The 17,543-nt window shown below is 37.4% G+C and overlaps 1 protein-coding gene across 5 annotated transcripts in view; it reads right to left on the reverse strand.

The window, feature by feature from the left end:
* Positions 1 to 17,543, reverse strand: part of SLC25A12 (solute carrier family 25 member 12) — a 208,940-nt gene that overhangs the window by 24,684 nt on the left and 166,713 nt on the right. For all 5 annotated transcript variants that reach the window (XM_043577044.1, XM_043577042.1, XM_043577041.1 and 2 more), the window contains 4 exons: positions 12,280 to 12,361; positions 10,874 to 11,032; positions 7,735 to 7,787; positions 7,181 to 7,261 (listed from right to left, as the gene is read on the reverse strand). In XM_043577044.1, the coding sequence (XP_043432979.1) occupies positions 7,181 to 7,261; positions 7,735 to 7,787; positions 10,874 to 11,032; positions 12,280 to 12,361 (375 nt within the window). The remainder of the gene's footprint in view (positions 1 to 7,180; positions 7,262 to 7,734; positions 7,788 to 10,873; positions 11,033 to 12,279; positions 12,362 to 17,543) is intronic.

The raw sequence follows: 17,543 nt of genomic DNA on the forward strand, positions 1-17,543 counted from the left end.
ATACAACAGCTGGCTTCCTTAGTGTAGTGGTTATCATGTTCACCTCACACACGAAAGGTCCCCAGTTTGATCCCAGGCAGAAACACGCTTGTTTTCCCTCTCTGTAGAGCTGTAAAACTTACTCAAGAGTAACTGTATTATCATCAGGGAAATACACATCAAAACCACAATGAGATACCACCTCACACCTGTCAGAATGGCTAAAATTAACAACTGCAGGCAACAACAGATATTGGCAAGAATGCAGAGAAAGAGGAACCCTTTTGCACTGCTGGTGGGAATGCTAACTAGTGCAACCACTCTGGAAAACAGTATGGACGTTCCTCAAAAAATTGAGGTGCCTGGGTGGCTCAGTCGGTTGAGTGGCCAACTTCGGCTCAGGTTACGATCTCGCGGTCCGTGAGTTCGAGCCCCGCATCAGGCTCTGTGCTGACAGCTCGGAGCCCGGAGCCTGTTTCAGATTCTGTGTCTCCCTCTCTCTCTGACCCTCCCCCGTTCATGCTGTGTCTCTCACTGTCTCAAAAATAAATAAATGTTAAAAAAAATTTTTTTAATAAATAAATAAAAATTTAAAAAAAATTAAAAATGTAACTACCCTATGACCCAGCAATTGTACTACTAGGTATTTATCCAAAGGATACAGGTATGCTGTTTCGAACGGGCACATGCACCCCAATGTGTATAGCAGCACCACTGACAATAGCCAAAGTATGGAAAGAGCCCAAATGTCCATCGACTGATGAATGGATAAAGAAGATGTGGTATGTATGTATGTGTGTGTGTGTGTGTGTATACATATACGTATACATACGTATATATACGTATATGTATATACATACACAATGGAATGTTACTTGGCAATCAAAAAAATAAAATAAAATCTTGCCATTTGCAACAGCGTGGATGGAACTAGAGTATATTATATGTTAAGGGAAATTAGAGAAAGACAAATATACGATTTCACTCATATGTAGAATTTAAGATACAAAACAGTTACGGGAAGAGAAGCAAAAATAATATAAAATAATATAAAAACAGGAAGGGGGACAAAACATAAGAAACTCAAATACAGAGAGCTGAAGGCTGGTGGTGGGGTTTTGGATGAGAGGATGGGCTAAATGGGTGAGGGCATTAAGGAGGACACTTGTTGGGATGAGCACTGGGTGTTATATGTAGGGGATGAATCACTGGATTCTCCTCCTGAAATCACTGCACTATATGCTAACTTGGATGTAAATTTAAAAAAACAAAAATATTAAAACAAAGAAAAAAAAGGTAACTATGATATAGATACTACAACAACAAAAAACTTACGAGGGCACATCTATATTATTATAAATTCTGAATTAGAAGTCTTTTTTCGAGGTTTTGGTACATTTTAAAAAGTTGGTTAGGGGCGCCTGGGTGGCTCAGTCAGTTGAGCGCCCGACTTCGGCTCAGGTCACGATCTCGTGGTCCATGGGTTCGAGCCCCGCGTCGGGCTCTGGGCTGATGGCTCGGAGCCTGGAGCCTGCTTCCAATTCTGTGTCTCCCTCTCTCTCTGCCCCTCCCCCATTCATGCTCTGTCTCTGTCTCAAAAATAAATAAAGGTTGAAAAAAAAATTTTTTTTAATAAAAAATAAAAATAAATAAATAAAAAGTTGGCTAAAGTTCGCAATGAAGATTTAAAATTTAAAAATGCATACCCTGTTTTATTTCTTTTCCCAAAGGTTATATTCTGCTTCCAAAGTGAAATGTTCTGCTGTTGATTCTCTGCTGCCTTTAGAAAGTAAGAGCAGCCTTGGGGCACCTGGGCGGCTCAGTCACTTAAGCGTCTGACTTCAGCTCAGGTCATGATCTCGTGGTTCCTGAGTTCGAGCCCCACATCAGACTTTCTGCTGTTAGCCCAGAGCTCACTTTGGATCCTCTGCCCCCTCTCCCTCTGTCCCTCCCCACCACGCACACTTGAAAATAAAAGAAAGTAAGAGCAGCCTGTATCTTCGATCAAGAACTCAGAGTCAACAAACTTCCATTTGGTTTTAAAAAGCGTGTGTGTTGGGGCGCCTGGGTGGCTTGGTCGGTTAAGCGTCCGACTTCGGCTCAGGTCATGATCTCATGCTCCGTGAGTTCGAGCCCCGTGTCGGGCTCTGTGCTGACAGCTCAGAGCCTGGAGCCTGTTTCAGATTCTGTGTCTTCCTCTCTCTCTGCCCCTCCCCTGTTCATGCTCTGTCTCTCTCTGTTTCAAAAATAAATAAACGTTAAAAAAAAAAAAAAGTGTGTGTGTGTGTGTGTGTACACATGCAGATGAGCATGTGTATGAGAACACTAGAAGGAAATATATACCAAAATGTTAACAATGAAAAATAAAACTGTCATTTAATAATCTCTATGCTCAGGGCAAAAGACCCTAAAAAATTAAGGTTAACAATTTGTGTGAAAGATCGAAGACCTAAATGTAACAGCTAAAACTATAAAATTCTTAGCAGAAAATGGGTATTAATCTATGTGATCTTGGATTAGGCAATAATTTCTTAGACATTACACCAAAAGCACAAGCAACAAAATATAATTAAATTGGACTTCATTATGGGCGCCTGGGTGGCGCAGTCGGTTAAGCGTCCGACTTCAGCCAGGTCACGATCTCGCGGTCCGTGAGTTCGAGCCCCGCGTCAGGCTCTGGGCTGATGGCTCAGAGCCTGGAGCCTATTTCCGATTCTGTGTCTCCCTGTCTCTCTGCCCCTCCCCCGTTCATGCTCTGTCTCTCTCTGTCCCAAAAATAAATAAAAAAACGTTGAAAAAAAAAAATTTAAAAAAAAAAAATTGGACTTCATTAGAATCAAAGTCCAATTCTCCAAAGGACACAGTCAAGAAAGTGAAAAATACTAGAAATCACATGTCTGGTAAGGGATTCTAAATATACGAAGAACTCTTATCACTTAATAATAAAAAACAACCCAATTTAAAAACAGGCAAAGGGGGGCGCCTGGGTGGCTCAGTCGGTTAAGCGGCCAACTTCGGCTCAGGTCATGATCTCACGGTACGCGAGTTCGAGCCCTGCGTCGGGCTCTGTGCTGACAGCTCAGAGCCTGGAGCCCGTTTCAGATTCTGTGTCTCCCTCTCTCTCTGCCCCTCCCCTGTTCATGCTCTCTCTCTGTCTCAAAAATAAATAAACATTAAAAAATTAAAAAAAACAAAAAAACAAAAAAAAAAAAAAACAGGCAAAGGTTCTGAAGAGACATTTCTCCAAAGAAGATATATAAATGCCAATACATTCTTAAAAAGATGCTCAACACTGTCAGTCATTAGATCACAACAAGGTAACATTCATACCCGCTAGGATGGCTATAAATCAATGACAAGGATGTCAAGAAATCTCAAAGCTCCTACACTGCTGGTAGGAACATAAAACTGTGCAGCCACTATGGAAAACAGTCTGGCCGTTCCTCAAAATACAAATTAGAGTTACTATATGACCCACCAATTCCACTTCCTGGGTATATACCCAAGAGAAGTGATGACGCATGTCTGCAGAAAACTTTTTACATTAATGTTCAGAGCAGCATTATTCATAATAGCCACAAAGTGGAAACAACCCAAATGATCAACAACTGATGAATCAATAAACAAAATGTGACATATCTACATAATAGAACACTATTCAGCAATAAGACCTGAGGCATTGATCCATGCTACAACATGGATGAACCTTGAAAACATTATGCTGAATTTTAAAAAGCCAGACACGAAAAGCCACACGTTTTTCATTCCATTTACATGAAATGTCCAGAACTGGTGAATCTGTAGAGATGGAAAGCTTATTAACGGCTGCCCAAGACTTGGCAGAGGCAAAGAGGAAAGACTGATGGGCGACAGCTAGAGGGGACCAAGTTCCTTTTTGGGGTGATAAAAATGTTCTAAAATTGACTTTGGTGATAGCTACACAACTCCGTGGATATACTAAAAACTGCTGAGTAGTACACGTTAAAGTGGGGGAATTGTAGGGTATGAGAATTATATCTTAATAAAGCTGTTGCTTTAAAATATTCCTGAAACACGGCAGGCATTCAATGAATTAGAGAATAAATAAAAAATGAATAAACAGAAACAAACAGCAAATATTGCTACATTTCACTGAGTTTTTAGTTTCTTCAATTCAAGCTGAGAATAATGAGAAGATGCCTATAAAGTACAAGTCCAGTACAAGATGCTTAAGAAATGGCAGCTATTATGATGAATTATAATCATAAGCATGTATTTTCTTTGGTGATATGTAGGAATGAAGCAAATCACAATAAGAAATTCTACTTTCAAATTGCCACAGAATATGATTAGACTTAAGATTAAGTTTTATCTGGTGAGAATGATCAGCAACTACCCTTTTTCTATGAGACGTAAACATATCCTAAGTCTGGTTTCCTTCACAGGAAAAAAGAAGCTAAATCCTTCTCAGCCTTGATGGCTGGTTTTGAATCAGAATGAATAAATGGAAGAATGAATAAATGGAAATATACCAAATATGAATAAATATGGATTTGAAACAAAAGTGGTTTGGATCCTAATTTTACCATTTACTAAGTACTGGATCTCACTTAGGTTTCTTTTCTTCACCTCTAGGTGGGAATGATAATGAGATAGTTAACGCCTATAAAATGTTCAGATAGGAAAAGTCCCTACTGCTTGCTCATTAGCAATTTTAGCACATTAGAGCTACATTAGAAGCAAAAACCAGTGTCAATTATAGTAATATTTTAGTTGGGTGACAGGCTTATAGATGCTCATTTTATTATTACTCTTTAGATTTATATAGTATGTACTCTTTGGCATGTATCAAATACCATATTTTTTAAAAATCGGTCATAAAACAAAACAAACAACAAAAAATAAGGTCTAAGGACCAGGTATTTTTATTTCTTGGTCAATTCATTATCTAGTCAATGAACACCATTTTTCCTAGAGGGCAACAGTCATTTTCACAGCAGAATTTCTCTCCATTATATATAAGCAACTCAAAGCCCAAGTCCTAGATGATCCTTCTGCTGGGGAAAAAACGAATAATGACTGCTCAGTTTGAGCCATTTCCTCTGAAATAATCTGCATTAGGCTAACATGTTTTGCATTAGGTTAACACAAGGTAGGTCTTTAAAACTGAGTGATTTTTGGAAAAACATGAGCACTGTTCTTAGCTGGTTGCACTGACAGCATTCAGCCAAATACCCACAGGGACACTGCACATTAGATCACCACCACTAGCCAGGATGGTGAGAGTTCTCACAATCAGGCACACGGGTAACCACTCTTCCCAGTGTTTATCTGGTGGCTGTCTATCAGGTTTCGTTCGGTAAAGAGAGAATTCCTGTATTCCACAGTGGCTGATATTCTTTACACAGAGACTCACTCATTTCATTTAAGGCCTTATTCTCTGTTGAAATACATAGACCTTTGGGAGAACTGGAAGATTACGCCTTAACAATCATTTACACTGTAGTGTAATTGAATTCATCAATACAAACTCAGTAATTACACATTTTCTTTCCTCCTCGAATGAAGAAGAAATTTAGAAAAAAGAGGGCAGCAAAAAATGTTTGAGATGAAGAACTGTGGACAACCTCATCGTTCTGCCTACAACCCAACCTGTCTATTTTTCATGCTGTCAATTTCCAACTAGACAATCCATCAAAGCTCTCAGAAAGAAGTCACGATGAAAGAAGAAATTTAGAGTGTCAGCACAACCCTCAAGGCACCCCAGACTTCAATAGAAATTCCCAAAGTTCAAACCTAGAAACAGGGTCCATGGTAGGAAAAACAAAGGAACCAAATATCTGATTACAGTTTAACCACCTAGGTCACATGTCAGACATGGGAACAGGTCAGTTTCATGGGCAAAAACCTCTGGGTATTACAAATGGAAACAAATAATTAGCTACATGGGACAGAAAGAGCATGACTCAGGATATTTCTGGCAAGTGTACACATGAGCAGTTGCAAAACTAAGGAAATTTCTTAACCAAACTAAAACTAAAACTGAGAAAAAGAATATTTACAATTTGCAAACATTCTCTCATGACAAAAGAAATAATTACAGCATCTAATTAGGGTAAAGGAAGAAGAGAAACTATATTTTTTGTGATCTGCTTAAACAAAGGTCTTATTCTATGTTTGTTATTTGTCCTTCATGAAAAAAGAAAGTCAGCCAAAGAGGTGAGTTTTCTTCCTGAGAATGTACTTGGGTGGGCATGTGTACAAGCATACACACAAATGGACATACATACATATGTACATATGTACACACACACACACACACAAAGAGCCCAAGTCACCTCTTCAATAGGAACTTCAATTGCCCAAAGGTGAGGACCCAGGTATGTACCAGGCTGACAAATCTCATCAAGAAGAATCCAGAGCAGCCCCTCTCTCTGACCCTCAGGGCATCTTCTCTGAATTAAAAGTTGCAAAGGTCACTGACCTTATCACCTCAAGTTCCACTAACAACTGAGGAGGGTTTAGCCAGGATTGTCAGCCAATTCAACTGGAAATTATTAAGGGCTTCAGGGACAAAACGGACTAAATAAGTCTTAAATTGTGTATTAACAAATTTGAAATGAACACCACAAATAAAATTAGTTGAGCTACAAACTTAGATTAGAGAATTGGTCTAAATCCAATGTTATACTCACATTTTAAAGATAGAAACCTTTGTGCTCTAATTAAATATAATCTGAAACTCTGCATTCAGAAATATAATAGCCTTAACATAATTACAGTTGTTTGCTATAACCTCTGGTCCCTAAAGAAGGAAAATTATAATTATACCACAATGGTTTACTCAGTCCTACACCTGAAATATAAGAGCTCAATTAATCAGTCATCTCACACTTAAACTTCCAGACAATATAAATGTATGGGAACCCTATCCACTCCTCTATTTTCTATAATATTTAAGAATCAGAATCAGAACTTTACAAAGTGTGGAACATAATGTCAGGAGCTTCTCAGAGTTAGAGCTGACAAAAATACTACCTCTTTTCTGCACTTAAAATCAGTTAGATCATGCAATGAAATTAAAAAGCATTCCTTATTATCACTGAGAAAATCTTAGAAACCCTTGAGTTCAGAAGGAATGTCACTCAGATATTATACCTAATGTGCAAAAAAGGTTAAAGGAACATACTTGTCATGAGAGATGCCCAGTATTAATACTTACACAACCTCCAGCAAGAATTTCTGCTAAAAGTGGAATGGAACCATCTCTTCTGGTAAATTTGTCCCGGACAAAATCATTAACCTAATCAGAAAGACAACATCGGTTAACTAGAATTCTCAACCATTTCCTCTAATGGCATGTTATTCATTTTCCAAGTCATCAAAATATTTGTCTCATGATAAAATTAAAAATTATCACATCGGGCGCCTGGGTGGCTCAGCTGGTTAAGTGTTTGGCTTCAGCTCTGGTCATGATCTCGGTTTGAAAGTTCAAGCCCTGCATCAGGCTCTCTGCTGTCTACACATAGCGCACTTCGGATCCTCTGTCCCCCTCTCTCTCTGCCCCTCCCCTGCTGGTTCTCTCTCTCTCTCTCTCTTTCTCTCTCTCTCTCTCTCAATGTAAATAAACTTTTAAAAAATTATTAAATGTCTACATAAAAGTTTAAAGTTTTACAAATGTCTTGATAGTGTGCCAGTCTCAGCAGCAGCACCATTAATTTTTGGCTTAATGATAATCTAAACAAAAGACATAAATTCAAAGAAAAAGATACTTACAGTCAGTTTAATGGCCTTTTCTGGAGCAACCCCTATAAGCTGTGGTATCAGACCTAGGTAAACAGAAAGAAGCATTAACAATATGAATGTACTAAACATGAACATACAAGCCCAACAAGCAACGGTTTCCCTCATATTATTAATGCATCAAACATTTTAGGGTTTTCATTAAAATATGGAAAAATGGGCTATCCTAAAAACTCTGTACATGTATACAATACTGATGTGAAATATAATGTTATGCTTTCTTGAGGCTATAAATCCTTTTCTTAAGCATGCTTCCTTTAAAGCCTAATTATCTAACACCTCTCAAAAAGTATGTGAGCGAGGAATGGAGACCATGGATCTTTTCTACTCCTGAACATTGCCAATAACAATGTAACCAAATCCCCTCCCTTTACAACCAACAATATACAAACATAGACAGGCACTTTAAAGAAGCCAATGTTGTATGCTTGGAAAACCTCTGCAAAGCCTGCTGTTGAAAAGACCCAGATTTTGCCACAAATGCTGCTACCTATATAATAGCATATAGTGGTTTGGTTATTACAGAACACCAACTTGCATAATTTTCTCTTTATAGAGAAAACCAGAATTCAGTACCATTTATTTTAAAGGAAGCCAAAACTGCAAAGAAAAATGCAGTTTTAAGTATCATTTAATGGATATCTTTTACAAACAAAAACATATGCCTGCTACATTCTTATTTACTAATGTATGTCAAACTTAAGACATTTCTAAAGAATCTTCTTAAAACAAAGGAAATCATTATTCTTAGAAAGTTAAATTTCCCAGGCTGGCTGCAAACTGCAAAAGAAAAAAATATATAAACAATTCAACATCTGTAGATATTCATAAGGCTCAGCTTTGTAAAGCACACAGATTACTCAAATTGTTGGCATACATTTTTTGCATACATTTTTTAAAGATGCTAACAATAAACATTCTATATCCTTTAAATCACCCAGCCAAGGGGGAGTTATGTATGTGTTTGCACACTCACTGCTGATCTTAAGCCTACTTTGAGGATACTGCTGAGTGATTTTCTAAGAGTTGAGAGCCAGCAAGTAATCATACATACAGGCTACTGTCAGTCAAACTGAATTATCAATGACAAACACAAATCTGCACACACCTTTAATGGGTAGCAGACTGATTTAAAAGAATAAATCAGCAGATGGCAGTCTTAACTTTCTAACCTTCATGATTATGAGGCCCTATTACTTTTAATCTAACTTCCATACAACCATGTCAGCATGTGTATTTGTTTTACAACTTGCCTCAATAAGGCTCATGGAATTTTAATAAAGTACTGATTTATGTCATTTTATCACTGTTGCCTGCAAAGAAATTTAGGCTAATCTGTCAACAATTTTGTCAATCATCTGACAGAATAATGGACCAGTTCTAAGCCATATATGACAATCTCAATAATCACAGTGTTCACATACAGGACTCCTACAATCTTCTCCCTAATACAAGAGTCTCTCATTTAAAGAACTGATTTTATCAGCTCACATCCTGGATAACGCTAACAATCCCTCCACCTCTCCCCCACCCCTAAACTTGCTATATTGGACTCATTTCATTAACATGACATCTCTCCCAAATGAAATTTTCTATAAGCATCCATCCATTGAGAAGGTTAAATTGTGCAGTATATATCTAGGTTACTTCTGATAGAGAAAAAGTAAACCAAGGAGGAAGAAAGGTCATTTTTCAACAAAGAAAGATTGGAGATGACAAAGAAAAAAAAAACCCTTAGCACCACTCAGCCCTCATTAAATTCCTCATTAAATATAATCTAGATATGCAGGGTTTAGTACAGCTTAAAATAAGCATTCCCAGGCAGAGATCTGCATTCTGGACAACACACACCTTCCTCCCGTGGAGTACATGTGATACAGCTGGAATTCAGGGAGGTTAGAGTTCTGAATATTTGAGTAAAATTAACTACATTCATTCTTAGGAGCAGGGTATTTAAGCCTACTTTGATTTAAAAACCACTCTCTTTTCTTATTCTATATAAAATGCCAATAATGAACATCCTCATGACCCTCTCCTTTAACTGTATCAGAGATACATTTTTCACTTGAATATCTGCAAATAATGCTAACCAGAGGTGTTTTTTCCTCCTGTACATGAGCATAAGCTTTGTTCAGGTCCAGTCCTTCTTTCCAAGGAAGAAGTTCTAGGCCAAACAGTTCAACAGAGCTCAGAGTGAGCTAGGGATTAATGAGACTGTGTGTGCAAACAAATAAGTACAGTAAATTACAAAAATGCTCTGGACTTGAGCATGTAGAGAATATTTTCAAAGAATTCCAAGTGGCGCCCAAAGGGATTAAAAAATTAATCTCCCTCCCAAAGGAAACCCTAAATTCTAATGTGAAAACATGTACATGAAAGTCATTCCCTCTCCAAAGAGAACAAGTTCCTACAAAGCCGACGGGGGTGGGGAGAATTCTACAAGGGGGTTGTTGCCTCTGATGCTGACAGCACTGTGCTCAGCCTAGACTTGGTGGTAACATTCTCTGCAAAAGAAAATCTCTCTGCTTTTACTCACAGTGCCTCTGAGCTAAGGGGAGGAAAGGAGACAGAATGAGACATGAAGCCAAGCGTTTTCTTTTATTCATTTTTTTTTTTTTCTAACTTCAGATGACTCACTGGAAAAAAAGACTTGTGAATGGTCTCCTTGGAAGAGACAAACACATTTGATATCTCTTTCAATTGAAACAAGTGCAGAGAGGGTAAACTCACTTTCAGCTAACTGCCTGGCTTCTATTTCACAGAGCAGAGGCATATCTCTTTTCTCCAACTCTTTGAGAAAAGCAGCTCTCTGTTTCTTAGCTGTCATCCTTTACTCCACTTGCAGACATGTGCCTGAGTTTGTCAGAGCACAGTGGCAACAGAATTTGGATTCCATGAAATACACACATCAGGAAGAAATAAAGGCCTGTCTACACACATATTGCTAGTTACCAGCAAGAATGTAAAAAGGGAAACAAGCAACAAGAAAATTAAAAGAGAGAAACATCTCTACTCTGACTGGACAACACACTTTTTTCATAATCAAGGTGTTAAAATCTGCTGCTGCTGAGATAAAACCACTAACTTCAGCAGCTAAGATACAGTTACTCACCCCGGTAGAGTCCAAAGAAGCCCTCATAACGCAAGACTTTCTTAAAACAGTCAAAGCTGTTTTTGTACATCAGCTCCCCAACAACAGAGCCAGTGCCACGCTGGTTTTGCATGCGGGTCTTCACCAGATCTATAGGATATACTGCAGTGGCTCCCACAGCTACAAAGAAAATAAGTTTTACCCTTAGAAGAGAGCGCGATTAAACGGAGGCTCTTTAAGGACAACAAATCTCATCTCAAAGGACTAGAAAACAGAACACGGTATCTATTCTCACAAAAGAGACTGTATATTATTCTTCCTTCTTCCATACACTGCTGAAGGATGACAGGCTAGCATTTGGGACCCATAAATACAGCTGCTTCAGAGAACAACTGCGTGCATTTTAAAGTCATTACCAGCGTTAAGTCATCAAGACTTGATTTCCACAACATGAAACTATTATATATTTCTTTATACTTTCCATTCAATGCCTAAATATTATACCATTTACCCTTTAAAATAACCATATGTGTAGAAATAGGTAGCTATAATTTTAAAACGTAGTTTACTAAAGCATTTTGGTAAATTACTCTTAGTTATGACCATAATATTGGAACCACATCTCAACATGACCCTATCCCTTTGTACAGAATTTGTGTTTTTTGGCTTTTTTTAATGCCAGGATTTAGGATTTCTGACACTGGAAAAATTATAAAATGAAGTGGAGTGTTATTTTTCAACTGTTGAAAACCAAAACATGTTCTGCAACTTCTAAAACTGAAAAGGAAAAAACAATAGTTTCATCAGTTCAGGCTTGTTTTGAAAAATCATAAGCATTTTAATCACACCTCCTAGGATCTTCTCAACAAAGCTACTTCAGATTCTACACATTTTCTATGGAAAGATGTAAGAAAAAAAAAAAAGTCTCTCAAATGTTGCCTAGGAGCAGGGACTAGGGGTTCATTTTAGCAAATATTAACTACAAGTCTAGATAATTCTTTAGCCAGTAAAGAGGGAGAGGGAAAAAAAAAAAAAAAACAATACAAGTAGCAAAGCTACAGTGAATCAATCACTTTAGGAGGCTGTTTTGTTTTGTAAGGTTCTGAGATTTGTATACCTGCCTCACCCCCAACACCATTATTCCATTTCTTGACACTGTCTTAACAGGATAATTAAGGCGAGTGCAGCACGCATGCAGACTTTCACTTTACTACAGGGGTTTGTCCTGAAGACACACTGGAGCCAGAGGGGCCACAGCTGTGCTGCAACAATCCTCTCATCACAGGTAGAAATAAAGGACACTGCAGAAAGCTCTGTAGTTATGACCCGCAGGAACTAGAAACTGCACCTCTGCTGACCTGTCTCGGTCTATTGAGATAGTACTGAATTAACACAAGCTTGAGACAGCACACAGACATGTCACTCACCTCCAGCAACTGAGCCCAGAGTGAATCTGTAAGCAGACTCGGCAATCTGGAGCCAGATCGGCCTGCCTAAACCGTGCGATTGCTGCAGGGAGGAAAAAATAGGTAAAGACACTTGGAAAAGTATATGGCAAATAAAAAAGACTACAATTCAGCTACTTATGATTTTAAAATAGATACCTCAATTAGCCTAAGAGACACAGTTGCCTTCTTCTCGCCCCGTTTTTTAATAAGCCTATTAATACCTGATTTCTCTAATAATGGAGAATACACTATCATTCCAGAGAAGTGAATCTTTCGGGTAAATAAATGTCTCGAGTAAAAAATCTTTCCCCCTTCTTCAGCTAACTTAAAATTTTAAAATATTTCAAAAATGGGGGCACCTGGGTGGCTCAGTCAGTTAGGCACCCAACTTCATCTAAGGTCATGATCTCACAGTTCGTGAGTTTGAGCACCGCATCGGGCTTGCTGCTGTCAGCCTGGAGCCTGCTTTGTATCCTCTGTCTCCCTCTCTCTGCCGCTTCCCCGCTCTCACTCGCTCTCTCTCAAAAGTAAACATTAAAAAAATATATTTCTAAAAGCTACACAAACTATCTTGATTCCTAAATCAGAGAATACTGATGATAAAAAACACCTTCTCTAATGACTGAAAGTCATCAGATTCCTAGGTCCATCAATTACTGCATCAAGATCTAATGCACCTGTTGGTGCTATCTTCCCATGCCTCAAGGCCATTACTTCTTTCACCAACAGCCTCCTGGTTGGATTTGATTTGGCCGCCTATCGCCTCTTTTCTTAAGGCTGGAGCAGTCACACAACTAGGATTGTTATGTATATGTAGGTGAAGCAAAGTCAAATGCTTCTCTTTGGGACTAAAGTGAAAAACTTTAATAACTACAGTTTTAAGAGTTCAGAGCCTTGGCCCCCTTACTTCTGGCTTTACAAGGTCACCACTGAGGTTATCACTAGTTAACCACATATTTCCGAACCATGTTACTGAGCATTTTCTTTCCTAGACCTATGTATTTTCCAGCTATACCTATCCAACGAAAGGCTTTAAAAAATAAGTCTCTGGGGCCTGGAGCTTACTATTTTTTAAAGGCTTTAAATCATTCTGCTATGTAGTTAGGCTGAAAACTATCCTAGCTACTCACATTTATAGTTACAACATAGGATTTATGATGATAACAATGCAAAGGAAAAAACCCTATTGTGACTCAGAATGTTATTTCATAGGTAACCCACAACATAAAGGATCTAAAATAATTTGTCTATACAGTCTGCCAGTCTTGTTCTTTAATATATTCTTTATGAAAACAGCAGTTATGCTGCATAAACAGTTTGAAATGAAAGAATAAAATATTTGGTTTATTATAAAGAAAACTTGAAAAATATTAACTTGGAATGAGCTTTTTTAAAAAACCTGCATAATAAAAAGCTTAGATACGCTCATTAGAATAATTTAATGGAGAGGGAATCCATGCCTAAAATCTAAAAGAAAGAAAAAAAGCTAGTCTACTCTGACTTGCTTTCATCTGTACAACCTCTTCAAAGCTCAATTAATCAAGATAAATATGACAAACCTGGATATTTACAAATAATTTGAGAAGCAGCCTATAGAAAGGTTTTATTTGGTTGTTTTGTAAATCTTGAATCACAATACACATCTTTTCAGTTTTTAACCAAAGCATGTGATACCTAAATGTTTCATGTTTGATTGTGATCTCTGTAGGCAGAGATCTTTTAAAAGCTCTTTATGCTTAAAAAAGAAAAAAAAAAAAAAAAAAAGCTCATTATGCTTGCCAGTGCTGTGGTTCAACAAATTCTATAGTAAAAAGGAAAATAAGTAATATATGATGAAAAGTCAAAATGAAACCCAGAGAAAACCCTTGGCAAAAAAAATTATTTCAAATATCAGTGCATATTTTATAAAGCTCAACTATCACAATATACTAACTTTATTATAATCCATTGCGTGAAAGTATATACCTATTATGTACAAAACTGAATTTAGCATGTGGAAGAAACCATCATGAAAACGGTGGAAAATTACAGAGTAGTACATTATCATGATCTTGTAGGAAATACATTTTTTCCTACCAAGTTAGCCCAGACAACTGCATTGCCATCCATTGTGTTTAATTTATGTACTGTAACAAAAGTGAGCAATAAATAGAAACTGATATTTATATTTGAAATCAAATAAGGGAAAGAGTAGGATATTTTAACAAAACCTTAATATAAGCATAATTTTGATTCATTCATAGAAGAGCAAATGGGCCATCCAAAAAGACAATTACTTTTTGTTCTCTTTATCACTACAATAACAACACTAATTTTAGACTGTTTAGAGATTTACTATCTCCCAAAGGGTGAAAGTACTTTACCAAGCAGCACTCAAGACTTGTGCTCTAATGCAGCCATTGGGGGGCCCAATGTTTCTCAATCTTCTGTAAATAAACTCCCTTTGAGACCATCAGGATGGTCTAACCCACAGTGAGACCACAAAGTACTAATTTCTCAGTCAGTCCACTGTGCATTTAAAGGTAAGATGGCCATACTAAGGACAGGACAAGTGACAATAAAGGTCTCATAGTGAGATGGGGAATAAGCAGACATGTGGCCCTAGTCACCCCACTGCATTCTCCACAATTATTTAAAGTAAATAGTTTCAACAACCATTTATGAATGAATACTCCTGCCAACCAAAGATTATGATTTCATTTATAAATTATATACATGATCCATCGTACTAATATCTATATAAATCTAAGTAATAGGTTTTATTAAATTACACATAATATGCATTGTACACTTGATCTTAGCCAAAAGGGCAAAAAGCGATTGCATTGTAAACATCTACAAAAGTAAAAGTTATAAAAGAATGAGATCAGAGGTGCCTGGGTAGCTCAGTCAGTTAAGTGTCCAACTCCAGCTCAGGTCATGATCTTGCAGTTTGTGAGTTCAAGCCCTGCGTGGGACTCTGTGCTGACAGCTTGGAGCCTGGAACCTGCTTCAGGTTCTGCGTCTCCCTCTCTCTCTGCCCCTCCCCCACTCATGCTCTGTCTCAAAAATAAATAAACATTAAAAAACAAAAAGAATGAGATGGTATAAAATAATTTTCAAAAAATTTTATTTTCATTTACTAAACCAAAAATCTTTTTGATATCACTTCAACGTATTATATTAACTATGTTCAGTTAGTTTTTTAAATGTTGATTGAACAAAGCAAGGCTAACCAGTTACTTCTAATACTGTTTCAAAGATAGCACAGTGGAAAACACAGTGTGTGTCTTCAAGGTAAAGATAAGTTAAGAGTCTGTTTCTTGGACAGCAAAAATATTTTTAACTTCTAAAAACATGCACATAAAACTTTATCCCAAAATGGAATTTCTCAATTACAAAACTGGGTGAAAACAGGCCTCATTCTCATAGATTTATTATTTTCAATCATGTCTCCTTTCAAAAAAATATGTTGAACTAAAACTCAAATAAGGGCTATGATCCCAAAAAAGAATGAAATTACCACTATTTTTTATTAATATAAAAAGCCTCTCCTGTGTTCATCACATATATTTTCTTTACCCTCTCTCTTCCTTTACAAAATGTTTATGGATCAGTCAGTGAAGCATCCAATTTCAGCTCAGGTCATGATCTCAGTTTGTGAGTTCGAGTCCCATGTCAGGCTCTGTGCTGACAGCTCAGAGCCTGGAGCCTACTTTGGATTCTGTCTCCCTCTCTCTTTGCCCCTCCCTCACTTGTGTTCTGTTGCTCTCTCTCTCAAAATTAAATAAGCACTTAAAAACTAATTTTTTAGGGGCGCCTGGGTGGCGCAGTCGGTTAAGCGTCCGACTTCAGCCAGGTCACGATCTCGCGGTCCGGGAGTTCGAGCCCCGCGTCGGACTCTGGGCTGATGGCTCAGAGCCTGAAGCCTGTTTCCGATTCTGTGTCTCCCTCTCTCTCTCTGCCCCTCCCCCATTCATGCTCTGTCTCTCTCTGTCCCAAAAATAAAAAACGTTGAAAAAAAATTTTTTTTTAAAAAAACAAAAAACTAATTTTTTAATATTTATAAGCCCTACAAAATCCTATGAAAACTGAAGGATTACAGTGTGTTTTAATTCTTAGCTAAAAACATCTCTAACTATAAACACCCAAATACGCAAATGCCTTTTGGCCTCTGCCCTTATTAAATAGCATTTGTTTATTTTTTTAAATACAATATGGTCAGTAAGTTTTTCTCAAGCTTAGCTATCACTGTAACTTATGGTTCACTTGTATTCAGGTATGTAAATTAATGTAATTAATGCTATGGATTTCACTTCATGAATATTCATAAGTAGAACGCTACTGTAGCTGTCATGCCTGTTAATGACTGTGTACTGAATTTTTAGCATTTAGACTGAAAGAAAATACTCAACACTAAGAAGATCGCCTACCGTGAGCAAATGGGCCAAAGGAAAAGGCACTTTCCCTTAAGTTATGATTATGATCATGAAGGTGATATTTAACAAGATTAATTAAGTGTTTTTCAAAGCAAAATAAGAGTTGAGAATCTTAACTGATTTTTAACCTGTTCCCTAAGCACATGTGTATGATAGGAAATGACTTGAGACCTCATTTGGGTAGCAGAAAGTTCTTCTGCTTTTGTTGTTGAACATACCTCAATCTATAAATGAGAATGACCTAGAGCAAGATCATGCCACAAGTCAAGCTATGTGCCCAAACCACACTACTTCAGGTAGTATGTCAATCCAATGAAGAGAGCTACCTCTTCAAAACAGCATACTATTAATGGAGAGAAGAAAAGGAAAAGCTGAAGATTTTTAAACTGACTATACGAGGTGGGGGAGAAAAGAGCTAGATTTTAATACCTACTGAGAAGTACGATTGGAAAAATAAGGCTAGGGAAAATAGATTAACAAAATTATTTTGCCAGTAAATCACACCTGAATTTTAATTCACTATTCTTGGCCTTACAAAACAAGATTTAAGAGTTGGTGGGTTTTGTGTTCGTTTTGTTTTTTTGATACCACATGTAAGTAAAATCAGATGATACTTGTCTTTCTTGGACCTATTTCACTTAGCATTAATACCCTCTAGGTCCATCCAAGGTGTCACAATTGGCAAGATCTCATTCCTTTTTATGGCTGAGTAATATTCGTGTGTGTACATCTTTCTCATCCATTCATCTACTGGTGGACACTTGGGTTACTTCCATATCTTGGCTGTTGTAAATAATGGTTGCCAAAGGGAATGTGTAGGGCGGG

This window comes from Prionailurus bengalensis, chromosome C1, assembly GCF_016509475.1.
Source record: "Prionailurus bengalensis isolate Pbe53 chromosome C1, Fcat_Pben_1.1_paternal_pri, whole genome shotgun sequence".
NCBI classification, from domain to species: Eukaryota; Metazoa; Chordata; class Mammalia; order Carnivora; family Felidae; genus Prionailurus; species Prionailurus bengalensis.